This window comes from Alternaria rosae (genome assembly GCF_020736505.1).
Source record: "Alternaria rosae strain MPI-PUGE-AT-0040 chromosome Unknown BKA58scaffold_2, whole genome shotgun sequence".
In the NCBI taxonomy this organism is placed as follows: Eukaryota; Fungi; Ascomycota; class Dothideomycetes; order Pleosporales; family Pleosporaceae; genus Alternaria; species Alternaria rosae.
The window spans coordinates 3444633-3465832 of record NW_025763571.1 but is presented as its reverse complement, the minus strand read 5'-3'; the positions used below and the strand labels follow the sequence as shown (position 1 = coordinate 3465832).

The 21200-nt window shown below is 53.5% G+C and overlaps 8 protein-coding genes across 8 annotated transcripts; 6 read left to right on the top strand and 2 right to left on the bottom strand.

Annotated features, from left to right (window-relative positions):
- Positions 1–1671: 1671 nt before the first annotated feature.
- On the bottom strand, positions 1672–4339 carry BKA58DRAFT_377919 (histone acetyltransferases subunit 3-domain-containing protein). The gene is made up of 2 exons (XM_046169654.1): positions 3563–4339; positions 1672–3390 (listed from the first exon to the last, which is right to left on the bottom strand). The coding sequence occupies exons 1-2, from the start codon at positions 4065–4067 to the stop codon at positions 2015–2017; spliced, it is 1881 nt and encodes a 626-aa protein (XP_046029577.1). The 5' UTR covers positions 4068–4339; the 3' UTR covers positions 1672–2014.
- BKA58DRAFT_332949 (uncharacterized protein) lies at positions 4340–6685 on the top strand. The gene is made up of 3 exons (XM_046168193.1): positions 4340–4740; positions 4799–5422; positions 5473–6685. Exons 1-3 carry the CDS (start codon positions 4737–4739, stop codon positions 6501–6503), a joined length of 1659 nt encoding a protein of 552 aa, XP_046029576.1. The 5' UTR covers positions 4340–4736; the 3' UTR covers positions 6504–6685.
- A 1052-nt stretch (positions 6686–7737) lies between these two features.
- On the top strand, positions 7738–8393 carry BKA58DRAFT_306941 (uncharacterized protein; the record flags this gene model as incomplete). Its single annotated transcript, XM_046167137.1, has 2 exons — positions 7738–7903; positions 7960–8393. 2 exons carry the CDS (start codon positions 7738–7740, stop codon positions 8391–8393), a joined length of 600 nt encoding a protein of 199 aa, XP_046029575.1.
- Positions 8394–9567: 1174 nt separating this feature from the next.
- Positions 9568–11060, top strand: BKA58DRAFT_309603 (aldehyde dehydrogenase domain-containing protein; the record flags this gene model as incomplete). The annotated part of the gene is made up of 2 exons (XM_046167254.1): positions 9568–9873; positions 9927–11060. 2 exons carry the CDS (start codon positions 9568–9570, stop codon positions 11058–11060), a joined length of 1440 nt encoding a protein of 479 aa, XP_046029574.1.
- Positions 11061–11725: 665 nt separating this feature from the next.
- Positions 11726–13356, top strand: BKA58DRAFT_102355 (endoxylanase). Its single transcript, XM_046163757.1, has one exon. It carries the CDS (start codon positions 11860–11862, stop codon positions 13144–13146), a length of 1287 nt encoding a protein of 428 aa, XP_046029573.1. The 5' UTR covers positions 11726–11859; the 3' UTR covers positions 13147–13356.
- BKA58DRAFT_427361 (histidine biosynthesis trifunctional protein) lies at positions 13295–16189 on the bottom strand. Its single transcript, XM_046172982.1, has 2 exons — positions 13615–16189; positions 13295–13562 (listed from the first exon to the last, which is right to left on the bottom strand). Exons 1-2 carry the CDS (start codon positions 16061–16063, stop codon positions 13378–13380), a joined length of 2634 nt encoding a protein of 877 aa, XP_046029572.1. The 5' UTR covers positions 16064–16189; the 3' UTR covers positions 13295–13377.
- Positions 16190–16749: 560 nt separating this feature from the next.
- BKA58DRAFT_436436 (epoxide hydrolase-like protein) lies at positions 16750–17987 on the top strand (the record flags this gene model as incomplete). Its single annotated transcript, XM_046173411.1, has 3 exons — positions 16750–17362; positions 17409–17592; positions 17642–17987. The coding sequence occupies 3 exons, from the start codon at positions 16750–16752 to the stop codon at positions 17985–17987; spliced, it is 1143 nt and encodes a 380-aa protein (XP_046029571.1).
- An 809-nt stretch (positions 17988–18796) lies between these two features.
- BKA58DRAFT_102331 (feruloyl esterase B precursor) lies at positions 18797–20815 on the top strand. The gene is made up of 2 exons (XM_046163756.1): positions 18797–19491; positions 19539–20815. The coding sequence occupies exons 1-2, from the start codon at positions 18977–18979 to the stop codon at positions 20647–20649; spliced, it is 1626 nt and encodes a 541-aa protein (XP_046029570.1). The 5' UTR covers positions 18797–18976; the 3' UTR covers positions 20650–20815.
- The last annotated feature ends 385 nt before the right edge of the window (positions 20816–21200 follow it).

Sequence of the window (21200 nt, the reverse complement as noted above, 5' to 3'; positions counted from 1 at the left end):
TGAGATTTAGCGCTCTCGCATAGAGCTGCATCACAGGATTACCATTGCCATGATTAGCGCACCCGCATGTCTCAGCCCTCGCGCCCACATCACACCTTGCTTCCCGGCAAGCGAGCTACACACGTCTCTGTGAGGTCTGTTCGCTGCATGCTGCATACTGTCTGCGGCCATGTCAACGGCTGCAGCTATCTTGATCCCTGACACCACGTTTTCCAGGTGTGAAGGTGTGGTGTGAGTGGCCAGCAGGGAAGCTAATGCAGGTGTTGGACGGCTGTGCGAGAGAAAATACGTCTTGGTAGTCGTGCAGATGCAACATCCAATGAGCAAATGCTGTGTCAGCCGCATTGTGCTGACAGAAGACTCTGATGTTTGAACAGACATTGCACTTCTCTTGAAGATACCATTGCCAAGATGGACGGCTGATGCTTGCTACCGGACGAACGGCAGGTTGCTTTACGCCGTTTTTCAAGAGCTTTGCGCGTGCCCAACGTCGCAGGACCGACTCTGCTCTCGATGTGGTGAGCGCAGTCGTTTGATAGACATCGCACACGTGCAGTAACCCAGCAGCATACTCGAATACATGAGAGGAAGTTGAGAACATTCATTCACCTGTATCGTCTTCAATCCAGAGATCCATCGTGCCTACCAGTGACAAGATACGTCAGGCTAGCGTGCTGCTGGCCGAAGTGGGTAAGCGCTGCCTGCAGCTCAAAATAACTCTCCACGTCAATGGCCAGCACACCCTCCTCTCTTCGCACCTTACAATCCTGCTCCTATAAACGTCTTTCTAAACATCCTGGAAGCTTCTGCATATTCTTCCTACGACGTTGAGCCCACGTGTGTCCTTCGTCCACTCACATATACTTATTCGTAGTCTGCGCACCGGGCGGAGCACATCCGTTGCTATATGCAGGTCGTGATACTGATCCGTGGATCAGATAACCCAAATAGGATGGCATTGATTTTCTAGTCAGGAACGATAGATGACGTTAGGTGCGGCTCCGCGAACTAGGCTCGAGGAATCAGGGACGATTCTTGGAGCTTGTCGTACCTAGGTAGGCTACAGTGAGCGTGTCACGAACAAGTGTTCAACCCGTGTACACTGTTTTCGAGGAGACTTGGATAGCTTGCAGTAGAAGTGAAAGTAGGTTAGTACTAGTAGACCACTTCTAACATCCACAACAAAGAGCACTCATGATGACGGTGTTGACTGACCACAACAGCGTGATGCCCTTACCTCAATGAACTCACGATCTGATCGATCGCTATATCATGGAAACTACCACATCGAGCCCACCGCATCCACAACTAACCCGAATCCATCACTTACCGCACCCTCTTAGGCAGCCAAAAGACTATTTCGTCCACGCAGTATGCAGCTCCCGCACCTGTAAGCGAAACACGTCCCGCGATTCGCTCGCCCAAAACCCCACCCACCTGCCCACCAGGTAAAAGCATGCGACACAGCCTCCCTATGCACGCCGCAACCGCCAAACCCATGCGGGTTGAAAAAGTGGTCAGCCAGGTTTCTATCTTCACGGCTGACGGCCCAATTCGATATTCGCTAATCTCATGGCCATGTGCGCGGTTCCACGCGGCCGGGAACCGGTGAAAGCAAAAAACGTGGACATGTTTTTGCGAAGAGAGATGGACGATGGGAATGGGTAAAACACGTGGGAATAATGTAATATTGCGGCTCTGCGGTTTTCAGAGATCAGCCGATCCGTCAACGCCTGACGCTTCAGCGCAGCCTTATGCAAGTTTAATCAATAACACCAGACCACCAGTATGGTTCTGCCAAACACCCTTACGCCATAACGTGCCCGGTTATGCATGAACAAAACAATGCCGAAAGACTGGCTACAAGTAATCTCCGCCAGAACGTGCCGATTCTGCGCCACCAGACAACATGATCGTTCTCAACCGTGGAATGCGCATTCAACCGAGAAACCTCCTCTTCGCTCTCTTCCTCACTGGACACCTATTTCGCCACGGTCGATCCTTGCCGAGAAAGCTACTCTTCAGCCTCTGTATTCCAGATTTCTACCTCTCTGTTTTCCAATTCCTTCATCTTCTCTTCCCCAAATATGGTCTCGGTTGGCAACCCTGTCTTGCCATAGTTTACAACAGGTCCAATAGTATTGATCCATTGCTGTCTCCTTTCCATGAGAGTGCGTATTGGCTCGCCGACGCCCGGTCTCGAAATGCCGGCGTTGGCCACAGGATGACTTCCACCACCTGCACCACCAGGCCGCTTGTTTTGTTTCTTGCCCTTGCCAATATTGCGGTTGCGCTTGAGATATGCGGCATTGAGCTGATTGTCGAGATCGTCAGCTATAGTATTGTACTCTTGCTGGGCTATGCGCTCTTCGGTGAGTTCGAGGAGGCGTTGTTTCCGTGCGCCGTTGATGATGGACTGTTTGCGAAGTTCTTCTTGCAGGAAGCGTAGCCGTTGAGCTACTTCGTCGTCAAAGTGGGAATCATACGACTGTGCTTCAGCATCTGCTTCCGAGATTAGACCAAAGTGCTTGAGCTCCATGAGCACGCGATCTTCTATGCCAACATAGTCGGTGCGACTGGTTTGTGGCGGAGGTTTCCAGCTCGGTTGGACAACATCGGGAAGTTGAGCGGCAGCGGGTATGGAGTTGTTGTTGGTGGTGTCTGCTGGTGCGCCTGCGCCTTCGTCGATGTCCATGGCGTCTCCGTTTACTCCATTCGTCTCGTGTTGGGAGTTCTGATTGCCGCGGCCCTCGGGACGTAATGTGGCTAGAAGGCGTGACAGGAGGGGACCGGTAGACACCTGGTCAGTCTCAAGTACGTCGTCTGTTATGTCTTCGGCTGCTCCGCGCGGGACGTTGGGTGGCGGTCGCTGGTCGTTGGAGTCTATGTGCATAGAGCCATCCTCTTCAGCCCATATCTCTTTGTAATGCCGCGGGCCCCGCCTAGGAAGCACAAAGGGCGCTGTCCGATCGCCTCGCTCTTTCAGGAAAGCGACATCTTCCTCGGTCAGTGGTCTTATGTATGGTTCGACGTAGTTTGCGAAGACAGTGGCATTGACCTGTGACGGGGGCTTGGCGTTGGAGAAGTCCTTTGCTGGTGGTGACCCGGCTATCCTGTCGCGGAGATTGGACTTGGGAAAGTCGGCGACGCAGTAGATCTCCTTCCTTTCCTCGATTGACATGCCCGGGGTAACTTCGCGTATATGGTATATGGTGGGGTCATCGAATTTGGCGGGGTCCGGGCCAAAGGTTTGGAACTGCGGTACAGCAGGCGCGGGCGCGGGTTGGTGGGAGACATCGGAGCCGCTGGGTGAGGGAGCATCGGCTGGGCCGCCGCCGGCAGCAGAGGGCGGGGCTTGGGATATTGGCGATGAGATGGCGGAGGAGTTGTCTGTGCGTGAAGTCAGATGTCTGTCGAGCCCTCTGATCTTGAGCTTGACAATCAACTGTCGGCGTCTAGGGGCCATGTTGAAGAATGTAAAGTGTAGCGCATGTGGAGAGTGATTGCGAGTGTACAAGTAGAGTCCCAAGGAAGAGCGATTGCCCAGTGTTTGTTGACTTACCTTTGGCGTCACCACCATCCTGCCTAGCCAGGCCGTGGGCACCGGTCGCAGGCGGGTGCTTTCCGTCCTCGTCGTGCTTCTTGCTCACCTTCTTGAGCTTGTGTTTGCGCTCGCGCTCCTCGCCGTCCTTTTCCCTGTCTCTATCGCGCGGCGCGCGGTTCTTCTTGTTGTTCATGAGTTCCCTGAGCGCACCTTCCGACTGCACGCAGCGTGATTCGACGTTCTTCAGGACTGTCTTCTCGATGTTGTCGCGCATAAGCACAAGTTGTTTGCCGGATGGAATTGAAGATCCGTTGGCGCCGCCGTCCAGTATGTCCTCGACGGTGGTAGGGCACTTCTTAAGATATGAGCTCAGGCGGTTTCCAAAGTAGGATGACGAAGCGGCAGGCTCGACCGAGGCGCGCACATTGGGGAGCGGCGTTGTGTTCCGGCTGCGCGGTGTCTGCGAGGGCTTGGAGCCTGGCTTGGTCGCCTTTCCCTTGCTACCCAGGCCTGGAGGCGCCATAGTGGACGTGTCGCGATGGGATGTTGGGGTATGCGGGGAAAGAAGTCGCGTCTGCCGTGCGTCGACGCGAGGTGATGGCTGAAGTCTGGGCTACCGGCGTGCTATCATGGGCTCTCTGTGGGCGAATGGCGTGCATCAATGGGGTTCGCAGCAGACGTCGTCGGTTGTGGCATCGCATGCATGTTGTTGGCATGTGTCTGGGGAAGGTCGTGCTAACCCTGAAGACGGCGCCAAGTCGCGAAAGCCCATCTGCGCTGCGATAAGATCGATCGTGTCGGCGGCCCAACGTCATTACCGGCGCCTCAGCACTATTCATGCACAACGGCGTCGTCTGTCATTGCCCCGTGGGGCCTGTGTGCATGCTGTGCTGTGTCTCTTGACGCAATCTCCTGTTCGCGCCAGTGAATCAAGCTTTGGCTAAACCTGCCCGGGGCTTTCGAATCCCATCCGGGAGGGGGCGGCTGCGTGTTGCATCCGACCAGCCTCAATGCTAGCCACCCGCTGCCAGCTCCACCACCATCATCGCCGCCTCTTAGTAGACTCGCCTCCCTGCGCCCGCTCAACACCCAAACTACCAGCAATGCATTGTAGTCGGCCTACACTAGCGGCCTCTGTGTAACCCTCATCCAGTGCGCCCTGCCATCCATAGCCACTCGCACTCGCTCCAACATGTGTACGTCACACAAGTCTGCCGCCCGTTCGCCTCTGGCACCATGCTGACCGTCCTACAGCTGCCCAGCGGATTGGCATCTTTACCATCGACTTCCCGGATCCGCTGGTGATCGACTACGATAACAACCAGTTCATCACCCTCAACGACTCTGTCTCGTTCCAGTATCGCATCCTCGACAACATCCAAACCCTGTCCACCAAGGGCGTCGACAGCAACCAGGACCCCTACGGCATTCTCTACGTACCCGATGTCAGCACAAATAGCTGCAGAGAACAGGAACGATTCCACGTGCCCGAGAATGCGACGCGGATAGCGAATCTTCCCACCGACAAAGACTACGCCCTCATCGCCGTTGCGCCCTGGTTCTCGGCGCAATGCACGACGGAGTACTTCGCCGCCGCGCGTAACCATCCCACCAAGGCCTTCCTCACCTACCAGCCAGGCGACACCAACGCCAAGCCTCCAGTGCTGAACGATGCGTCGTGGAACCTTCAGGATGGCGGTAGTTGGCAGACGGCTAACGACTTTCCCACCTACGCCCTGTCGTCAATAACGGGCAACAATATCATGGACCAGCTGAACGAGTACTCTGGAAATCTCAGCTCAGTGCCCCATGCCGATACACTGTCACAGATCTACAACTCTTCCGACTATGTGCGACTATGGGCAACCGTCAGTACTGGTGAGTAGAGCCTGCTCACACCTATGAACGCCACTAACCTCGCCGCTTAGACTCCGGTGGCCAGCTCCCAAGTCTATGGGTTTTCCTCGTCATCGTCCTAGCAATCCTCCTCGTCGCCGTCAGCATCACCTCCCTCGTCATGCACATTATCCAACGGAGACGGCGCAACGATCTCCGCGAGCGCGTTCTCAACGGCCAGGTCGACCTCGAAGCGTTGGGCGTCAAGCGTCTGACAGTCTCGCAACAAGTCCTTGACAAACTTCCCATACATACCTACACTGCTCCTGCCGCTGCGAGTGAGCCCGAGAAAGCGACCACACTCCAGCCGCCGAATCAAACACTGGGACTACTGCATGCCGCTGTAGATGCGGAAACTGGACACAAGGGGCCCCCATTATCCCGTCGCTCGTCTGCACCCACAGTGCCTACATCTGGCGTGTCGGCCGCGTGGTCTCAGCCCACATGTCCAATTTGCATGGACGATTTCGAGGCCAACGAGACTCAAGTGCGCGAGCTTCCGTGCCACCACATCTTCCACCCCGAATGTATCGATACCTTCCTCCTCAGCCACTCTTCGCTGTGTCCCATGTGTAAGCAGAGCGTATTACCTACTGGCGCTTGTCCGGTCAAGATTACAAATGTCATGGTACGGCGAGAGCGCCACATCAATCGCATGCGGGCGCGCAGTGCACATTCAGCGAGGGCCCAAACAAGCACTGCGTCTACAGCACCAGCACCGCCAACTCGGCCGCCGACGGCTTTTGGGTCGCTTGGTAGCAGGATAGGCGGTGCCATATCTGGACGACGCATCTTTAGTGCACCTGTGCGCACGCAAACACGACCACAAGATATCGAAATGGCGACTACACCGCCACCAGACGCGCCATCGCAGCATCAATCGACCAGTGGGCCACCTTTACAAAGCACGCAAGATTGCAATCCCACGCAAAATAGACGAGAATGGGCACGACAGCGAGCATTGGCTATGCTTGGTCCGCGTCATGCGCCTGCCAGTGATGTGGAAGAAGAAGAGAGTGTCCCGAGGTGGCGGCAGGTGTTCCGCAAGGTCTTTCCAAGTTAATAAGCGATTTCTTTTACCACGATACCTCAGCATAGTTTCGGCGCAACACTCTCATTAACGTAATGTACTACAATGGCGTTCAGTATCATGGGAGCGGGTATGGGATTTCTTGGGACAGGGAGATACCAGGGGCCACATAGAATATGGCCATCGCGTACAATTATTGAATTGTGTTATCCTCGAATCTGCTATCTCATGCCTTGGGTCTGTCAATTCCCGGCTGTGCGGGCTTAGCTGCTCATGCCATGTCGTGGCTTCCCAACCCATTTATCCAGATCACACGTCCAACAGCAGCAGCTACTCGACCCCTTATCGCCATGCCTCCCTGTCGGAAACCTATCCTCGATCACAGCGCGCTAGCACAAGCATTATGCGCCTTTCAGCTCAGAACAGTCACGCAAAACATATTGTGGAATGAACAACGAGCAGCACTGATATTACCGTTGATGAACGATACGAACGCTAGAAAAAAAGGCTCCTGTCGACATCTACACTAAAGTTTGGCTGGTTGCAGAAAGTCTTTTGATCCTACTAGCTCGCTAAAACCATCAAACTCTCCCAGGAAGCCCAGCCCATAATCAGCCGTCGCACGTCTGGTTCGTGACCTCGACCCGGGCCCATCAATCTAATATATACAACATTCGCCTCTTCCACACCCGTCTTGTACTTGTCACGCTACGGCAATTTCCACAGCGACTATTTTTGGATTGGCTTTTCCCCAAGCGTGTTCTTTTTACCCCAGAATCTAAACGTTCTAGAGCAAGATTGCCCTGCATTTCGCTGCATCGTCTCGCTTGCTTGCCGGCTGTCTCGTACGGAAGTCTACGAGCAATATCGACGGGCAGATCTCATATCTAAAGCATGGCAACCTTACCACCTTCGTTACCATCTCCGAACTAGAGGTGCAAGAGGCGAATGCAAGGTTGTCTGTTGGTAGCGAGTGGCTATCTTTCGCTGTTCTCCAAGGAAATAGAGCCAATCGCATGTCTATCTCTGCGGACCACAAGACAACTTGGTTTGAACGAACGGCTCTCGGGAGCAAGTGTGGTGAAGAATGTACAACTAACGCTCTAGGTCTTGTACTCGGATAATACGTCGACATATAAGACGACCAAATCCCGCACTTGCTCCAGTCTGAGTATCAACATACACTACGACCATTACTCCGCATTTTGTATTTGCTCATCAATCTGCTCTACCTCCTCTATCTGTATCAGTCATAAATACCAGCACGATGAAGTACACACTTGCGGCCCTTGCCCTTGCGGCTGCTGCCGTCGCTGCTCCAACATACCAGGCACCAGACTCTTTCAAGATCAAAAGTGTCGTGTCTGGTGGCTCAGGATGCCCCCAGGGCAGTATCGACATCGACTGGACTGAGAACGGCATCATGCCAATCTGTAAGCCGCCACCACGCTGTAATCTCTCTTGATCTCTCTGCTAACCACTTACTCAGACTTCAACAAGCAATTCACCGCCCGGGTCGGTAACGGAAATGCCGCAGAGGACTCACGAAAGAACTGCCAGATCAATCTTGGGCTCGAATTCTCCCCCGGCTTCTCCTTCGCCATCTTCAGCGCAGACTACACTGGCTGGGGCGAACTGGACGGCGGTGTTACTGGTGTGGTAAAGTCGACATACTACTTCTCCGGCCAGCAAAGCCAGTCTTCATCAGCACTTAGCATCCAAGGTCCCTTCAACGGCAAATACTACAAGCAAGATAATGTACCAGCTGCAGTCTGGTCACCATGTGGTAGCGATGCCGCTTTCAACATCAACAGCGAGGTCGCGTTGACGCCATTTGCTACACCGGCGAGCGGTGTGCTTGCTGCGACAAAGGAGGCTGGTCGCTTTACATCAAATCTGTACGTGCAGTGGAGAAAGTGCTAGTGGAAAATACTCGGAGTATATGTAAAGGGGCTCGTGATGGAAATTGTAGTTGTAGATCGCGCTTGGTGCCACGTAGAGATATCAAAATTTTCTTTCTCCTGATTGCAAAGGCTCATAACTCTGTCGACTATGCTTGTGCATCTTATCGATTTTCTGCATAGCTTTGCAGCTCTTGCATGTTAGTACCCACGCATCACGCTGTGACCAGCAAGCTTCTCCACCGCACGTGCATGATGTGGCGCATACAATGACAAAAACATCTCACCGCGACTACAAATCCTCAACATCAACTTGGGTCTCAAACTCTTTCCACGACATTCTAATCGCCCTATCCACTATTTCGTCCTCTTATCGTCTCACCAAGACACGTACAGGCGTTGTTGACTGTTAGCCCGTATCCACCCGCTTCACTAACGTGATGATCGCAAGACAAGACGAGGAGCCGCGGCATGGACGATAACACTTGAAACTCTTGCACGATCCACAAAGGTGCGCTGGAGACCAAAAGAGTAGGCGGACAGTTGTTCGTCCGTTTTGTAAAGCGAGAACTGCAAGAGCTAGTCTCGAAGCCGACACGTCGAACGCTAGTCAGGACCTTGGCGGTTGCGATGTCCGTTTTCCAACGAAAGTTCTAGCCACGTGAAGCGATTGTCCCGCCCTGCGCCTTCAAGGAAAGATGTGTAATCCACTTTTCAACACGGCAGACACCGAGATGGTTCCGGCGGGGTACAGCGGCATGTACAAACACACGACGCGCACATGGTGGGCAGTTGGCGGAGCTGGTTAGTACATACGGCTACCTGGTGTCTGTGAGCTACCGCAAGCCTGGGATATCTTGGACGATGACGATGATAGGTAGACTATTCGCCGGCTCGTCTGCGCGGCAAACACCCACTCGAGCTAAGCCCCAGCGGGGCAGAATATTTTACTGGGGAAGGGATGATGCAAGCCTAGCTGCAACTCGCGCCCCGCACGGCCAAGGACACCAGATCAATGCTGTAAACCCACTGTGCCGTAAGCGTACTTGCTACCGAGGATAAGGCAAGCAGCGAGTAGGAGCAGTCGAGTGGCGGCTTGATTTCTTTAAGAAGTCACCTTGACCCGTCTGACCAGTTTCTGTCAAAGGAATACCCAAATCAACTCTTCTACCACGACTACTACTATTTCCTCAAATATGTCTCCAGGAAAAGTCTCAACTCTCGACTTCGAGACTTTCTACAACATCATCGACGGCAAGCAGCGCGGCTCAGACAACATTCATCATGGTATCAACCCCGCAACTGGCCAGCAACTCTGGGACGTACCCATTGCGAGCGAGCAAGACCTAAATGATGCTGTCGCGGCTGCGAAGAAGGCCTTCCCCGCATGGAGGGATACCCCGATTCAGAAGAGGAAGGAGCTCCTTAACAAGGTCGCCGAGTCGTACCAGCAACATAACGATGACTTTGTTAACCTTCTCTGCAAAGAGTCTGGCAAGCCGGTACGTCATGGCGGTTGTCGTGATCATTGAGACCCTTGCTAACATATGAGTAGAGAAAGTTCGCCGCCATCGAGGTTGGTGCCGTTGCTGGATTCATTGGTCACCACTTGACTCTCGATGTACCTTCTGAGAAGGTTGAGGATGAAGAGAAAACCATCTACACAGAGTACTCACCTCTCGGTGTTTGCGGTGCCATCTGCCCATGGAACTTCCCTCTAGTTCTGAGCACCGGAAAGATCGCTCCAGCTCTCATGACCGGAAACACCATGATCGTCAAGCCTTCGCCCTTCACACCTTACACAGCTCTGAAGTTTGTAGAGCTGGCCCAGGAGATCCTCCCTCCTGGTGTCCTTCAAGTAGTTGGCGGTAACAATGAGCTCGGTGTTTCGATGTGCCTCCACCCCGACATTGCCAAGATCAGCTTCACTGGCTCCATCGCTACCGGAAAGAAGGTCATGGAGACCTCTGCAAAGACCCTCAAGCGCGTCACACTCGAGCTGGGTGGCAACGATGCCTCCATCATCCTTCCAGATGTCGACATCAAGAAGACTGCGCCTGAAGTCGTCATGGGTGCTTTCCAGAACAGCGGCCAAGTATGTGTCGCCACCAAGCGCATCTACATTCACGAGTCAATCTACAAGGAGTTCCTCGAGGAGATGGTCAACTTCACCAAGTCCATCAAGATCGGTAACCCAGACGATGGCGACAACCTGCTCGGACCTGTCCAGAACCAGATGCAGTACGAGCGCGTAAAGGGCTTCTTCGAGGACAGCAAGGCCAAGGGCTACAAGTTCGCCGCTGGCCAGCCCGACGTCAGCACCGGAAAGGGGTACTTCATCCAGCCAACAATCATCGACAACCCGCCCAACGACTCCCGTATCATTCAAGAGGAGCCATTTGGTCCTATCGTGCCCACCCAGCCGTGGTCCGATCTTGATGAGGTCGTCGCACGCGCCAACGACACAAACACTGGTCTCGGTGCCTGTGTTTGGGGCAAGGACGTTGAGAAGGCTTGCAAGGTAGCGCGACGTCTCGAAGCTGGTTCCGTATTCGTAAACTCATGGGAGAAGCCAACACCTCAGGCGATATTCGGAGGACACAAGGAATCTGGCATCGGTGGAGAGTGGGGCAAGACCGGTCTTCTCGCATACTGCAACCCGCACGTCATGCACGTCTACAAGTCATAATTATGGGCAGCTAACACCCGGCATGATCAGATAGATGAGCCAAGGACGATCGCAACCTAGTCAATACAAGAATGTTTTGAAATGCTTGAAAGGCTTGAGTACCTTGACCCTACGATGATGTGGCGCGACCCATTGAACGAAGGAACATGAAGCATTTGATAACCGGTGGCTAACATGAAAATCGTCTGTTCGCCTGGTGTTCGCTCCGAATAGGGCTTAGGTGACATCTACCTCTGACAGGCTTAGCGCTTGGCGCCCGCCTGCACGGACCCGCATGAAGCTTCGTACCTGGATGGCGGTCCTATATTCATATCGCATGAGCGGCACCAACCCACTGGCAACATCATCGCTTTGCCGTGCGCCGCATCAGCCCACTGTTCATCGACTTGTCGTTCGTCGATGTTGGACTGGAACGGCTAAAGTCGTTCGGTCCCGAGGTTCCTTTGGGTACCGCCATGTAATGATCTCCAGGATGCTGTTTCACGGTTTCATGAAACAATGCGCCTCATGGGAGCTAACCGCCCCAATTTGACCCACCATGGAATCGTTCCAGACGCATCATCGCGGCTGGTGGTTTGTATAAGATGGGAATCTCATCCGCCACCATACTGTTTCTTCACTCACTCGGTCATCACCATTCTCTACACACACTCTCTCTATCTTCTCTTCTTTGAACCCTACTGGAAGCGTGCTTCCTGACATTCTTTTCTTGAATACCCACATAGAAGCGTGCTTCTGTCCTTTTTTCCACCTACCAACCAAACACCTTTGAACCCGAACCGATCGAAAAGTAGCAATCATGCATTTCAGCACATCCTCCATCTACTTCGGTGTCGTCGCCTTGTCTTCGACTTCCGCTGTCCTCGCAGCTGCTCCCTACGGACAGTGCGGTGGTCAGGGTTTCCAGGGCGATGCTACCTGCCCCCAGGGATGGTCCTGCGTCAAGAGCAACGACTGGTACAGCCAGTGCGTTAGCGGTGGTGGAAACGGCCAGGCACCTCCTGCTGCTACCGGCGTGGCACCGGCACCCGTTGTTCCTTCCGCTGCACCAGTGCCATCGATGAACGCCACCGAGCCCATCGCCGCCCCTGTTGCGATTGCTCAGCCTGCTGCCACTGGCTCAGCCGGTGGTGCCAACGGCTCTACCCCCAACGTTGCTGGAAGTGGTGCCAACGGTGCCAAGTGCTCCCTCGACGCCGCCTTCAAGTCGCACGGCAAGAAGTACCTCGGTGTTGCCACCGACCAAGGTGCTCTTGGCAAGGGCAAGAACAAGGAGATCATCGTCGACAACTTCGGCCAGGTCACTCCTGAGAACAGCATGAAGTGGGACGCCACCGAGGCCACCCAGGGCAAGTTCACCCTCGACGGCGCCAACGCGCTCGTTAGCTTCGCCACCGAGAACAACAAGCTCATCCGTGGCCACACCACTGTCTGGCACTCCCAGCTCCCTACCTGGGTTTCTTCCATCACCGACAAGACCAAGCTCCAGGAAGTCATGGTTGCCCACATCAAGAAGCTCATGACCACCTACGCCGGCAAGGTCTACGCGTGGGACGTAGTCAACGAGATCTTCAACGAGGACGGTTCCTTCCGCTCCTCCGTCTTCTACAACGTTCTCGGCGAGGACTTTGTTGCCACCGCTTTCGCTACCGCAAAGGCCGCCGACCCAGAGGCCAAGCTCTACATCAACGACTACAACCTTGACAGCCCCAGCTACTCCAAGACCAAGGCCATGGCCAGCAACGTCAAGAAGTGGATCGCTGCCGGTGTCCCCATTGACGGTATCGGTTCCCAGTCTCACTTGTCTGGCAGCTGGCCCATCTCCGACTACCCTGCTGCTCTCAAGCTCCTCTGTGGCTCCGCTCCCGAGTGCGCCATGACCGAGCTCGACATCAAGGGCGGATCTGCTGCTGACTACAAGACTGCCGTTACTGCCTGCTTGGACGTTGAGAACTGTGTTGGTGTTACCGTCTGGGGTGTCAGCGACACTGACTCTTGGATCGGTGCCGCTTCCACCCCTCTTCTGTTCGACGGCAGCTTCAAGGCCAAGGAGAACTACAACGGTCTCTGCACCGCTCTTGCTTAAATGCGTAGGGTTAGAGTACGAGGGTCGTCAACTGACTCTGCCAGCTTTCGGTAGACGTTGAGTGTTTGTTTTGTTGAGATGGGATGGTATTCTATCGTATATATATTTACTTCTTTAAGATGAGCACATCATCTTCCAATTGATCATTGTTGAATCATTTTTAATCTATTGCTATAAACGTGATAAGGTGATGATGATAGGATGTTACATCCACTTCAGTTTGCGCAGCAATTACGCTACACCCAATCGCAGACTAACAGCCCGTCGGTGAGCTTCCAACTCCTCAACGCGCGCGAGTTCCATAACAGCAGGTCCGACGTTTTCGAGTCCTTCCCTAGTCAGGTGGGAGCTAGTGATGTGCTTGACGTACGATGCCAGATTGACACCCGAGTATTGCTTAGCGTATCCGTATGTTGCTATCTCACGTCAGCAGAAGTTCTTGAAAACGATACCCAAGAGATGACTTACGTAGAGAGTGGTTAACACCAGCAGAGTAGTCGCCTACACTCTCTGGGGTCCATTGGCCGATAAACACACTTCCAGCATTCTCCACCATATCGGCTACCTTCTCGGCATCGTCGACTTGAAGTATGAGATGTTCGGGTGCGTAATCGTTACTTAGCTGCATAGCCTCCTCCATTGTGTCTACCGCAAGTGTGAATGAGTGCTCGATAGCGCCACGTACAATGTCTACTCGTGGTAGTGCGCTTGCCTGCTTGTGAAGCTCGTCTTCGACAGCAACAAGCTGTGACTCGTTCATTCCAACTGCAATCAAGATGACCTGGGAGTCGACACCGTGCTCGGCTTGACTGAGAAGGTCTGATGCAACGAAAGCAGGGTTGGCATTTGCATCTGCAATGACGAGCACCTCACTCGGTCCCGCAGGCATATCGATGCTCACACCAGCGTTTGTGTCGTTGGAAACGTGCATCTTCGCTGCGGTAACGAACTGATTACCCGGACCGAGAATCTTGTCGACCTTGGTCACGCTTTCAGTACCGTACGCCATTGCCGCGACGGCTTGCGCACCACCAGCGAGGACAATAGACTCTGCGCCGACCTTGTGGGCAACGTAGACGACCTCGGGAGTAACCTGGCCATTCGAACGTGGTGGAGTCGCGAGGACGATCTTCTTGCATCCAGCGACCATGGCAGGTACACCCAGCATGAGCGCTGTAGAAGGGAGCACAGCTGTTCCACCAGGTACGTACAGGCCAACCCTCTCAATCGGTCGAGCGAATCGTGAGCACACGATGCCAGGCATAGTCTCTACTCTCAGTGGCTTGTCCTCCTTCTGTGCAGCGTGGAACTTTCTGATATTCTCAAATGACACATCAATGGCCTTGGCCGTCTCAGGCCGCAACTGCATGAGCTCCGGAGGGAATGGTGCCCTCAGCACTGGCGAGGTAAGCGACGTAGCCTTCTCGAACTTGTGTGTGTATTCTAGCAACGCAGCATCTCCGCGAGTTCTGACCGCCTCGATGATTGGTAGACATATACCCAGGATCTTGTCGGTCGAGCGTTGAGATGGTCGTTGAAGGGTGGCGCTGATGGTCTCTGGTGTCTCGTTTGCGGTTGCATATCTTCGCATCGCAATGCGACCGTCCTTTGTGCCGGCAGGGTCGTCTTTGCTCTTCGGCACTGAAGCGGCTTCCTTGACCTCTTCCTTTGTTGGGGCATTTGTTGTGCCGTTGGTCGCACCGTTCGTTGCTGCAGCTGCTTGCGCGGCAAAAGCCGGCTTAGCATCACCCTGTCGCCTCTTGACCTTGATGCTCTTCGCGTCGAGGTTGCGCTCAACATCCTCCAATGACACACCAGAGGCTATGCACTTGGTGAGAGCAAAGTAGAAAAGGTCGGCAGCTTCGAATGCGACTTCGTCTTTGGTGTTCGCATCGCACAGCTCGGTGGCTTCCTCGAGTATCTTCGCCCTCAATAGTTGTGAGTCGTTGAAGAGTCGCGCCGTGTATGAGCCTTCCGGCGCCGAGTCTTTGCGACTCTGGAGGGTCTTCTGCAATTTCGACAGGCCGGTGTACTCGCCAAAGCAAGTGGGAGTCGCAAGGTGGCAAAATCCCCTGCCCTTCTGACGCACCACAAATTGCAAGCAGTCGCTATCGCAGTCCAGCGCTAATGACACCAACTCTTGGACATCACCACTGCTTTCGCCCTTGTACCACAATCCCCGCTTCCTGCTCTGGTATACACCGCGTCCGGTTCTCAGACTCTCTGCGACACTCTCTTCACTGCTGTATACAAGCCCAAGGGCGATTCCCCGCTCATCTGTGACAAGGGTTGTGAAAAGGCCGTCGGATCGGTCGCTCGTTGCGTTGGCCATGAACAGCTTTGCGACGCTCAACGCGTTGGTCTGTTTCGAAGGGTCGACCGTGAGGTTTTCGGCGGAGATGATGGGTATCGCGGATAGTTTTACAAGACTCAGAACGCTCTCCATGCTCGGATTCGCAAACGAGACGAAGACGTTGGGTCGATCTGTTCCATAGTCCTTTAGCCATGCTTCGACAAGGCCGACGTCCTCTACTTGGTGGGAGTAGATGTCCACCTGCGTGCCTGAGATAGCTTCAATGATCTCTTCCTTTGTGTTTCCCGGCAAGCACAGCACTATCCTGTCTTGGTCGATCTTCAATTTCTTGAGCTGGTCTAACTGCTGGCGGGTAACGAAGACCTTGGCGGCGCCAGCATCGAGAAGAGATACGACATCGTCGATTGAGGTGATGGAGGCAACGCCCAGGTAGTTGGCGAAGCGGCCTACCGATTGCTTCAGGTGGGAGAGAGTCGCGTCGATGGTCTCATCGGTGACTCGAACGAAAACATTGCCGACAAAGGACAGTGCTTGGACATCAAGGCCTTGGTTAGATTTGGTGTAAGTAGCCAAATCAATTGCAGCAACCAGATTTGGTACCATGGTGTAGAGTTTGGTGCGATTGAGACTTCGACAGAAAGTGTGATTCACACTTCATGCGTGAGTCGTTAGTCGATTAGTCGAAAAAGTTCCAGAACTAGCAGATGCCAAATCGCGGGGCGGGCTGCCCCACTACAGTAATGACGACAACAACGTAAGCACCGACGCGCTTCAGACGCGTCGTGCCACCGGAAAGCCTCGGATCAACATAAATAACTTCTGGATAGTGCTGTTCCGGTTCCGAGAGATACGTTCGCACACCCTGCTCACCCTTTGTTTTTACAGATTACAAGTTGACTTTGGACACTGGATTTGCCTCCTCTCGTTACTTTTTCCCTGGCTTAGCGTACGAACCGAGGTCCAGACTGAAGCGTAGGCAGCTAGCAAACTGTAATCACCAACATGGAATCCCAAGGTACGATCAGTGTTAGAAGAGCCCTAAGATGCTCAGAGGCACCGGCACTACTACACTCCACGGCATCTCCTTGGTCCGGAGAGATCCACAACGGATGGTGGACTTGTTCACTCCGCCCGTAGCCCAGTATAGTACATGTACCCCCTCCATCGCAAATGCTGCCTAGCGAAACCCACTATAATTCGTCTATAGTCTGGCGAGTATAAAAGGGTCGAATGCTCTCCGCGGATGCCTGATCTCCAGTAGACCTGAAAACACCTCTTTCATCACGAACATGTCTTATTCACCACCCGACTCCGCTAAGCCCTTCACTCTCAATGTCTCTGACCAAGACGTTTCGGAATGGCGTCAACTTCTCCAGCTCTCCAAGCTGGCCCCTGAAACTTGGGAAGGACGACAGGAAGACCGCCGCTTTGGCGTGTCCCTCAAGTGGCTTTCTGATGCAAAGGACTACTGGCTGAACAAGTACGACTGGCGCGCACAGGAAAAACACATCAACTCGTTCCCGAACTACAAGATGCAGATTGAGGACGTCGATATGCATTTTGTCGCCCTTTTCTCTGAGAAGAAAGACGCCATCCCCATCATCTTCATGCATGGATGGCCAGGAAGTTTCCTCGAATTTTTGCCCATGTTGGCGTTGATCAAGGAGCAGTATTCAGCCAAGGACCTACCATACCACATTGTCGTACCCTCGCTGCCCGGCTACACTCTTAGCACTGTGCAGTCGATCGAGAAGGACTGGACTATGGCAGACAGCACTCGCGTCATGCATCAACTGATGCTGAACCTGGGCTTCAACAAGTACCTCGCCCAGGGAGGGGACGTAGGCAGTTTTACGGCGCAGTTGATGAGCACTACATACGACTCCTGTTTAGGATTACACCGTAAGTCGACCGCCTAAGGCTGATTTCCGTGGGTCTGATGTGCCAGTGAACTTGATGAGTGGTCTCTCGAAACCAGACGAAAATACCCCTATGAATGAGATAGAGAAGAAGGCGCTGGGTTGGGCAAAGCAATGGCAGACCAGCGGAACGGCCTATGCCCAAGAACATGGCTCGAGACCCAGTACGATTGGGAATGTATTGGCATCGAGCCCGCTCGCACTCCTTGCATGGTAATACCTTTGTTTTCCATACATAGCTGTTTCCACTAACACTATCCAGGATCGGCGAGAAGTTCCTTGAGTGGAGCGATGAGGATCCATCTCTTGACGAGATACTCACTGATGTGTCGCTCTACTGGTTCACCGAAAGCTTTGCTCGTTCGATTTATCCGTATCGTGCGCTTTTCGGATCCAGTGCCAGGGACATTGAGATCCCTAAAAAGCCCCTCGGTTACTCGTTCTTTCCATGCGAACTGGCTCCAGGTATCAAGAGTATCTTGGAGAAAGAAACAAATCTGGTGTTTTACAAGCAGCACGAAAGCGGCGGTCATTTTGCTGCTTTGGAAAAACCGAAAGAGCTCTGGGAGGATGTCCAGGAGTTTGCTGGCAAAGTTTGGAAGGTATGAGGTGGCATGAATGATGGTGTCAGCCCTGCTTCTGTGCACGAAGGATGGCTGACATGATGAAGGGTTCTGCTACGTCCTCGAGGCTGTAGAAATGCGATGTGCGTCCACGTTGAGCTGTGTAGGAGGTGCGACTGCACGCGTGGATATTATTGGTGCTGCTAGTGTTGTATGGATGCGGAGTATGGTACCTGATTAGTTCCGAGGTACATGCCCTGCGAGTAAATGTTATTCCTGCTTCATCGACCAAAACGTCGCTCAATTTCCGCGATTCCCAGGTACACATTTCGCGTCCATCGCAATTTGGATCTAACGCCGGTTTGTTATCAATACCCCGACTTATAATCAATACGCCGTTGGGCCCACCCTCACGCGCAGATCGCTCCTCACCTGGCGGCAGAACTCCGCCCATCGGCTTCAATGTTCCGCATGACGCGCAGCGCCGGCCCCAGCCTTCAACGATCTCACGACAGCACTGACAGGACATGACAAGAGGCCAAATCGGGCCGGCTCTTATATGTTTTGCTAAAATGTTCTACAGCAAGTAACGACCTTCTTAGTGTCGCCTCCGCGCCCTCATCGGCAGATGCTTCGGCATCACCAAGTTCACCAGCTACGCGTACACGCAGCATGATTAACCGTCGGCAGTTATGCGACGAAACGCGACGTTCTATCCAAAGTACGATCACGTGAGCCTTCCAATGTTGCCTCGGTTATGTCTTCGTTTACCCCAGCTTCTTCGCATGCATCCTGTACATTTTGGTGTTTGGTGTCGCCCAAGATCGTCATGGCGGCACGTCCCTGCAGCGTGCAGAACGGAGCACCCCAAATATGCCCCAGCTTCTGTTATTCGTTTATCCTGCCCCAGGCACGGAGGCGAACGCTAGCAATGTACCGTGACGAAGACCCAGTTTTCGGTAGAATAAAGAGAAGATGCATTCCCAGAATCTTGGATTAAGCTTCTCACTCAATCTATCTGGCTTACTGTCAAGATGAGGCTCGAAAAACAACTGCAGTGCGCGCTGCTTAGCGCTCCTTCCGCTTTCGCCGCCCCACAGTCAGCAGCCTCTTACCCCACAAACGGCACGGCACCGGCCGCTTTCAGCTCGAAGTGTGCGGAACTTGCGTCCAAACTTCAAATCGATGGCGGCGTTATACAGACAACCGAGTTTGTCCCCGCTGGAACAAACCTGACTGTACCTGTGTACGACCCGACATGTGCCGCAGCACCGCCAGTCATCACAGCGGACATGTGCCGCGTGGCGCTGAATGTCTCGACATCTGAGCGTTCTGGCTTCAGAATGGAGGCATTCCTCCCAGCCAACTGGACGGGACGATTCCTCTCTGGTGGTAACGGCGGCCTGAATGGTTGTATCAGTTACGACGACTTGGCCTATGCGGTCGGTCTAGGTTTCGCTGCGGTTGGGACCAACAACGGTCACGACGGAATGAGTGGCTTGCCGTTTTACAACAACTCAGACGTTGTGGAAGACTTTGCATACCGAGCGTAGGTATCCCATTTCGGCTTGCTAGAATTTGACTAATCAGGTACAGTCTACACACTGGTGTTGTGGTCGGAAAGCAGATCACCGAAGACTTCTACGGTAAACCACACGATAAGTCCTATTATCTTGGATGCTCCACTGGAGGAAGACAGGGTATGAAGTCTGCCCAAGACTTCCCAGACGACTTTGACGGCATTGTCGCGGGAGCACCAGCCTTCGCCTTTAACAACCTCACCTCGTGGAGTGGACATTTCTATACTCTTACTGGCCCAGCAAACTCGTCCGCCTTTGTCCCAATGTCAAAATGGGCGCAAATCCACGAGGATGTCCTGAAGCAATGCGACAACCTTGACAACCTTGAAGATGGTATCCTCGAGGCTCCCTTGCTTTGCAAGTACGACCCTTCGGGCCTAGCTTGTACTGAAGGCAGCAACACCACTACATGCCTTACACCCGAGCAGCTAGAGACTGTCAAGGCGGTTTACTCGCCGCTTCTGAACGATGCAGGAGACTTGGTCTACCCTCGTCTGCAACCTGGTGCCGAGGTGATTGCGGCCGGCGCTCTTATTAACGGACAGCCCTTCGCGTACACAACAGATTGGTTCCGCTACGCTATTTACAACGACCCTAACTGGGACCCAGCGACCCTTAGCCCCAAGGATTACGATTACGCCGCAAAACTGAACCTCTTTGGAATTGAAACATTCAAGGGCGATTTGAGCGGAGTAAAGGACCGTGGCGCCAAGGTGCTACATTGGCACGGCGGTGCAGACTTTGTCATCTCATCCGATAACTCTGCTCGCTACTACGAACATGTCACCTCTACTATGGGTCTATCATCTGACGAGCTCGACGAGTTCTACAGGTACTTCGTCGTCAGTGGAACTGGTCACTGCGGTGGAGGAAACGGTGCGCATGCGATCGGTCAGAGTGGCGGCGAGATCAACGGCTATGAGCCCAGTCACAACGTACTCATGGCTTTGGTTGACTGGGTAGAGAACGGCAACGCACCCGAGACGCTTACCGGAACAAAGTTTGTCAACGACACGGTGGCTCTTGGCGTGGAGTTCGAGCGCGCTCATTGCAAGTTCCCCAAGGTCAACCAGTACAAGGGCGGCAACCCTGATGTTGTTGAGAGCTGGGAGTGCGTCGACGCGTAGATCAGAGCTTGGTTGTAGAGCACAAGATCTAGTAGAAGTGAATCGGCGACTTTCGTTCGACTGGTGATAGTTATTCTATCGATTTGAAGATCAATTCCTATGTGCCACACTCAAAGATTACTTGAGTACCTGTGATATGTCTAATACAGCCAACCAAAAAGGAACAGCGTTAATTGTTCGAGTAAAGTTTTAGATACCCGGCTGGGACAGTTGAGATGAGGTCACAGCAGATGAGATTTGGGATACTGGAACATACCAGAACGATATTGGGAATGTAGATTTACTGACGTCTGTAACGGGAGTTTGGCTGGCCTCCCGCGTCAGGCTTAGTGCAAACAGCTTACGATACTTACGCCAATTGTGTCGCGAATTGTTAGACATGTCTTACTTTGGCCGCCCTGCACCTAGGGTCGATTCTAAGTTGAGACGTTCAGATACCCCAAGAAGACAGTCGGTGTGACCACGTACTTACGAGCCATGTGAATTTTGCTGGGAACCAAGGTTGCGATGCATCTCAACCGTGGCCTGTGATAGACACGTGGTACTTACGT

Excerpts from the sequence above, each read along its gene's own strand:
- BKA58DRAFT_377919 (XM_046169654.1), bottom strand. The coding sequence starts at position 4,067 with ATGGCGCCTCCAGGCCTGGGTAGCAAGGGAAAGGCGACCAAGCCAGGC. Across the intron at positions 3,391-3,562 it reads GGATGGTGGTGACGCCAAAG|ACAACTCCTCCGCCATCTCA; the intron begins GTAAGTCAACAA and ends CTTCACGCACAG.
- BKA58DRAFT_332949 (XM_046168193.1), top strand. Across the intron at positions 5,423-5,472 it reads ATGGGCAACCGTCAGTACTG|ACTCCGGTGGCCAGCTCCCA; the intron begins GTGAGTAGAGCC and ends CTCGCCGCTTAG.
- BKA58DRAFT_102355 (XM_046163757.1), top strand. The coding sequence starts at position 11,860 with ATGCATTTCAGCACATCCTCCATCTACTTCGGTGTCGTCGCCTTGTCT.
- BKA58DRAFT_427361 (XM_046172982.1), bottom strand. The coding sequence starts at position 16,063 with ATGGTACCAAATCTGGTTGCTGCAATTGATTTGGCTACTTACACCAAA. Across the intron at positions 13,563-13,614 it reads TGGTGTTAACCACTCTCTAC|CAACATACGGATACGCTAAG; the intron begins GTAAGTCATCTC and ends GACGTGAGATAG.
- BKA58DRAFT_102331 (XM_046163756.1), top strand. The coding sequence starts at position 18,977 with ATGAGGCTCGAAAAACAACTGCAGTGCGCGCTGCTTAGCGCTCCTTCC. Across the intron at positions 19,492-19,538 it reads GAAGACTTTGCATACCGAGC|TCTACACACTGGTGTTGTGG; the intron begins GTAGGTATCCCA and ends AATCAGGTACAG.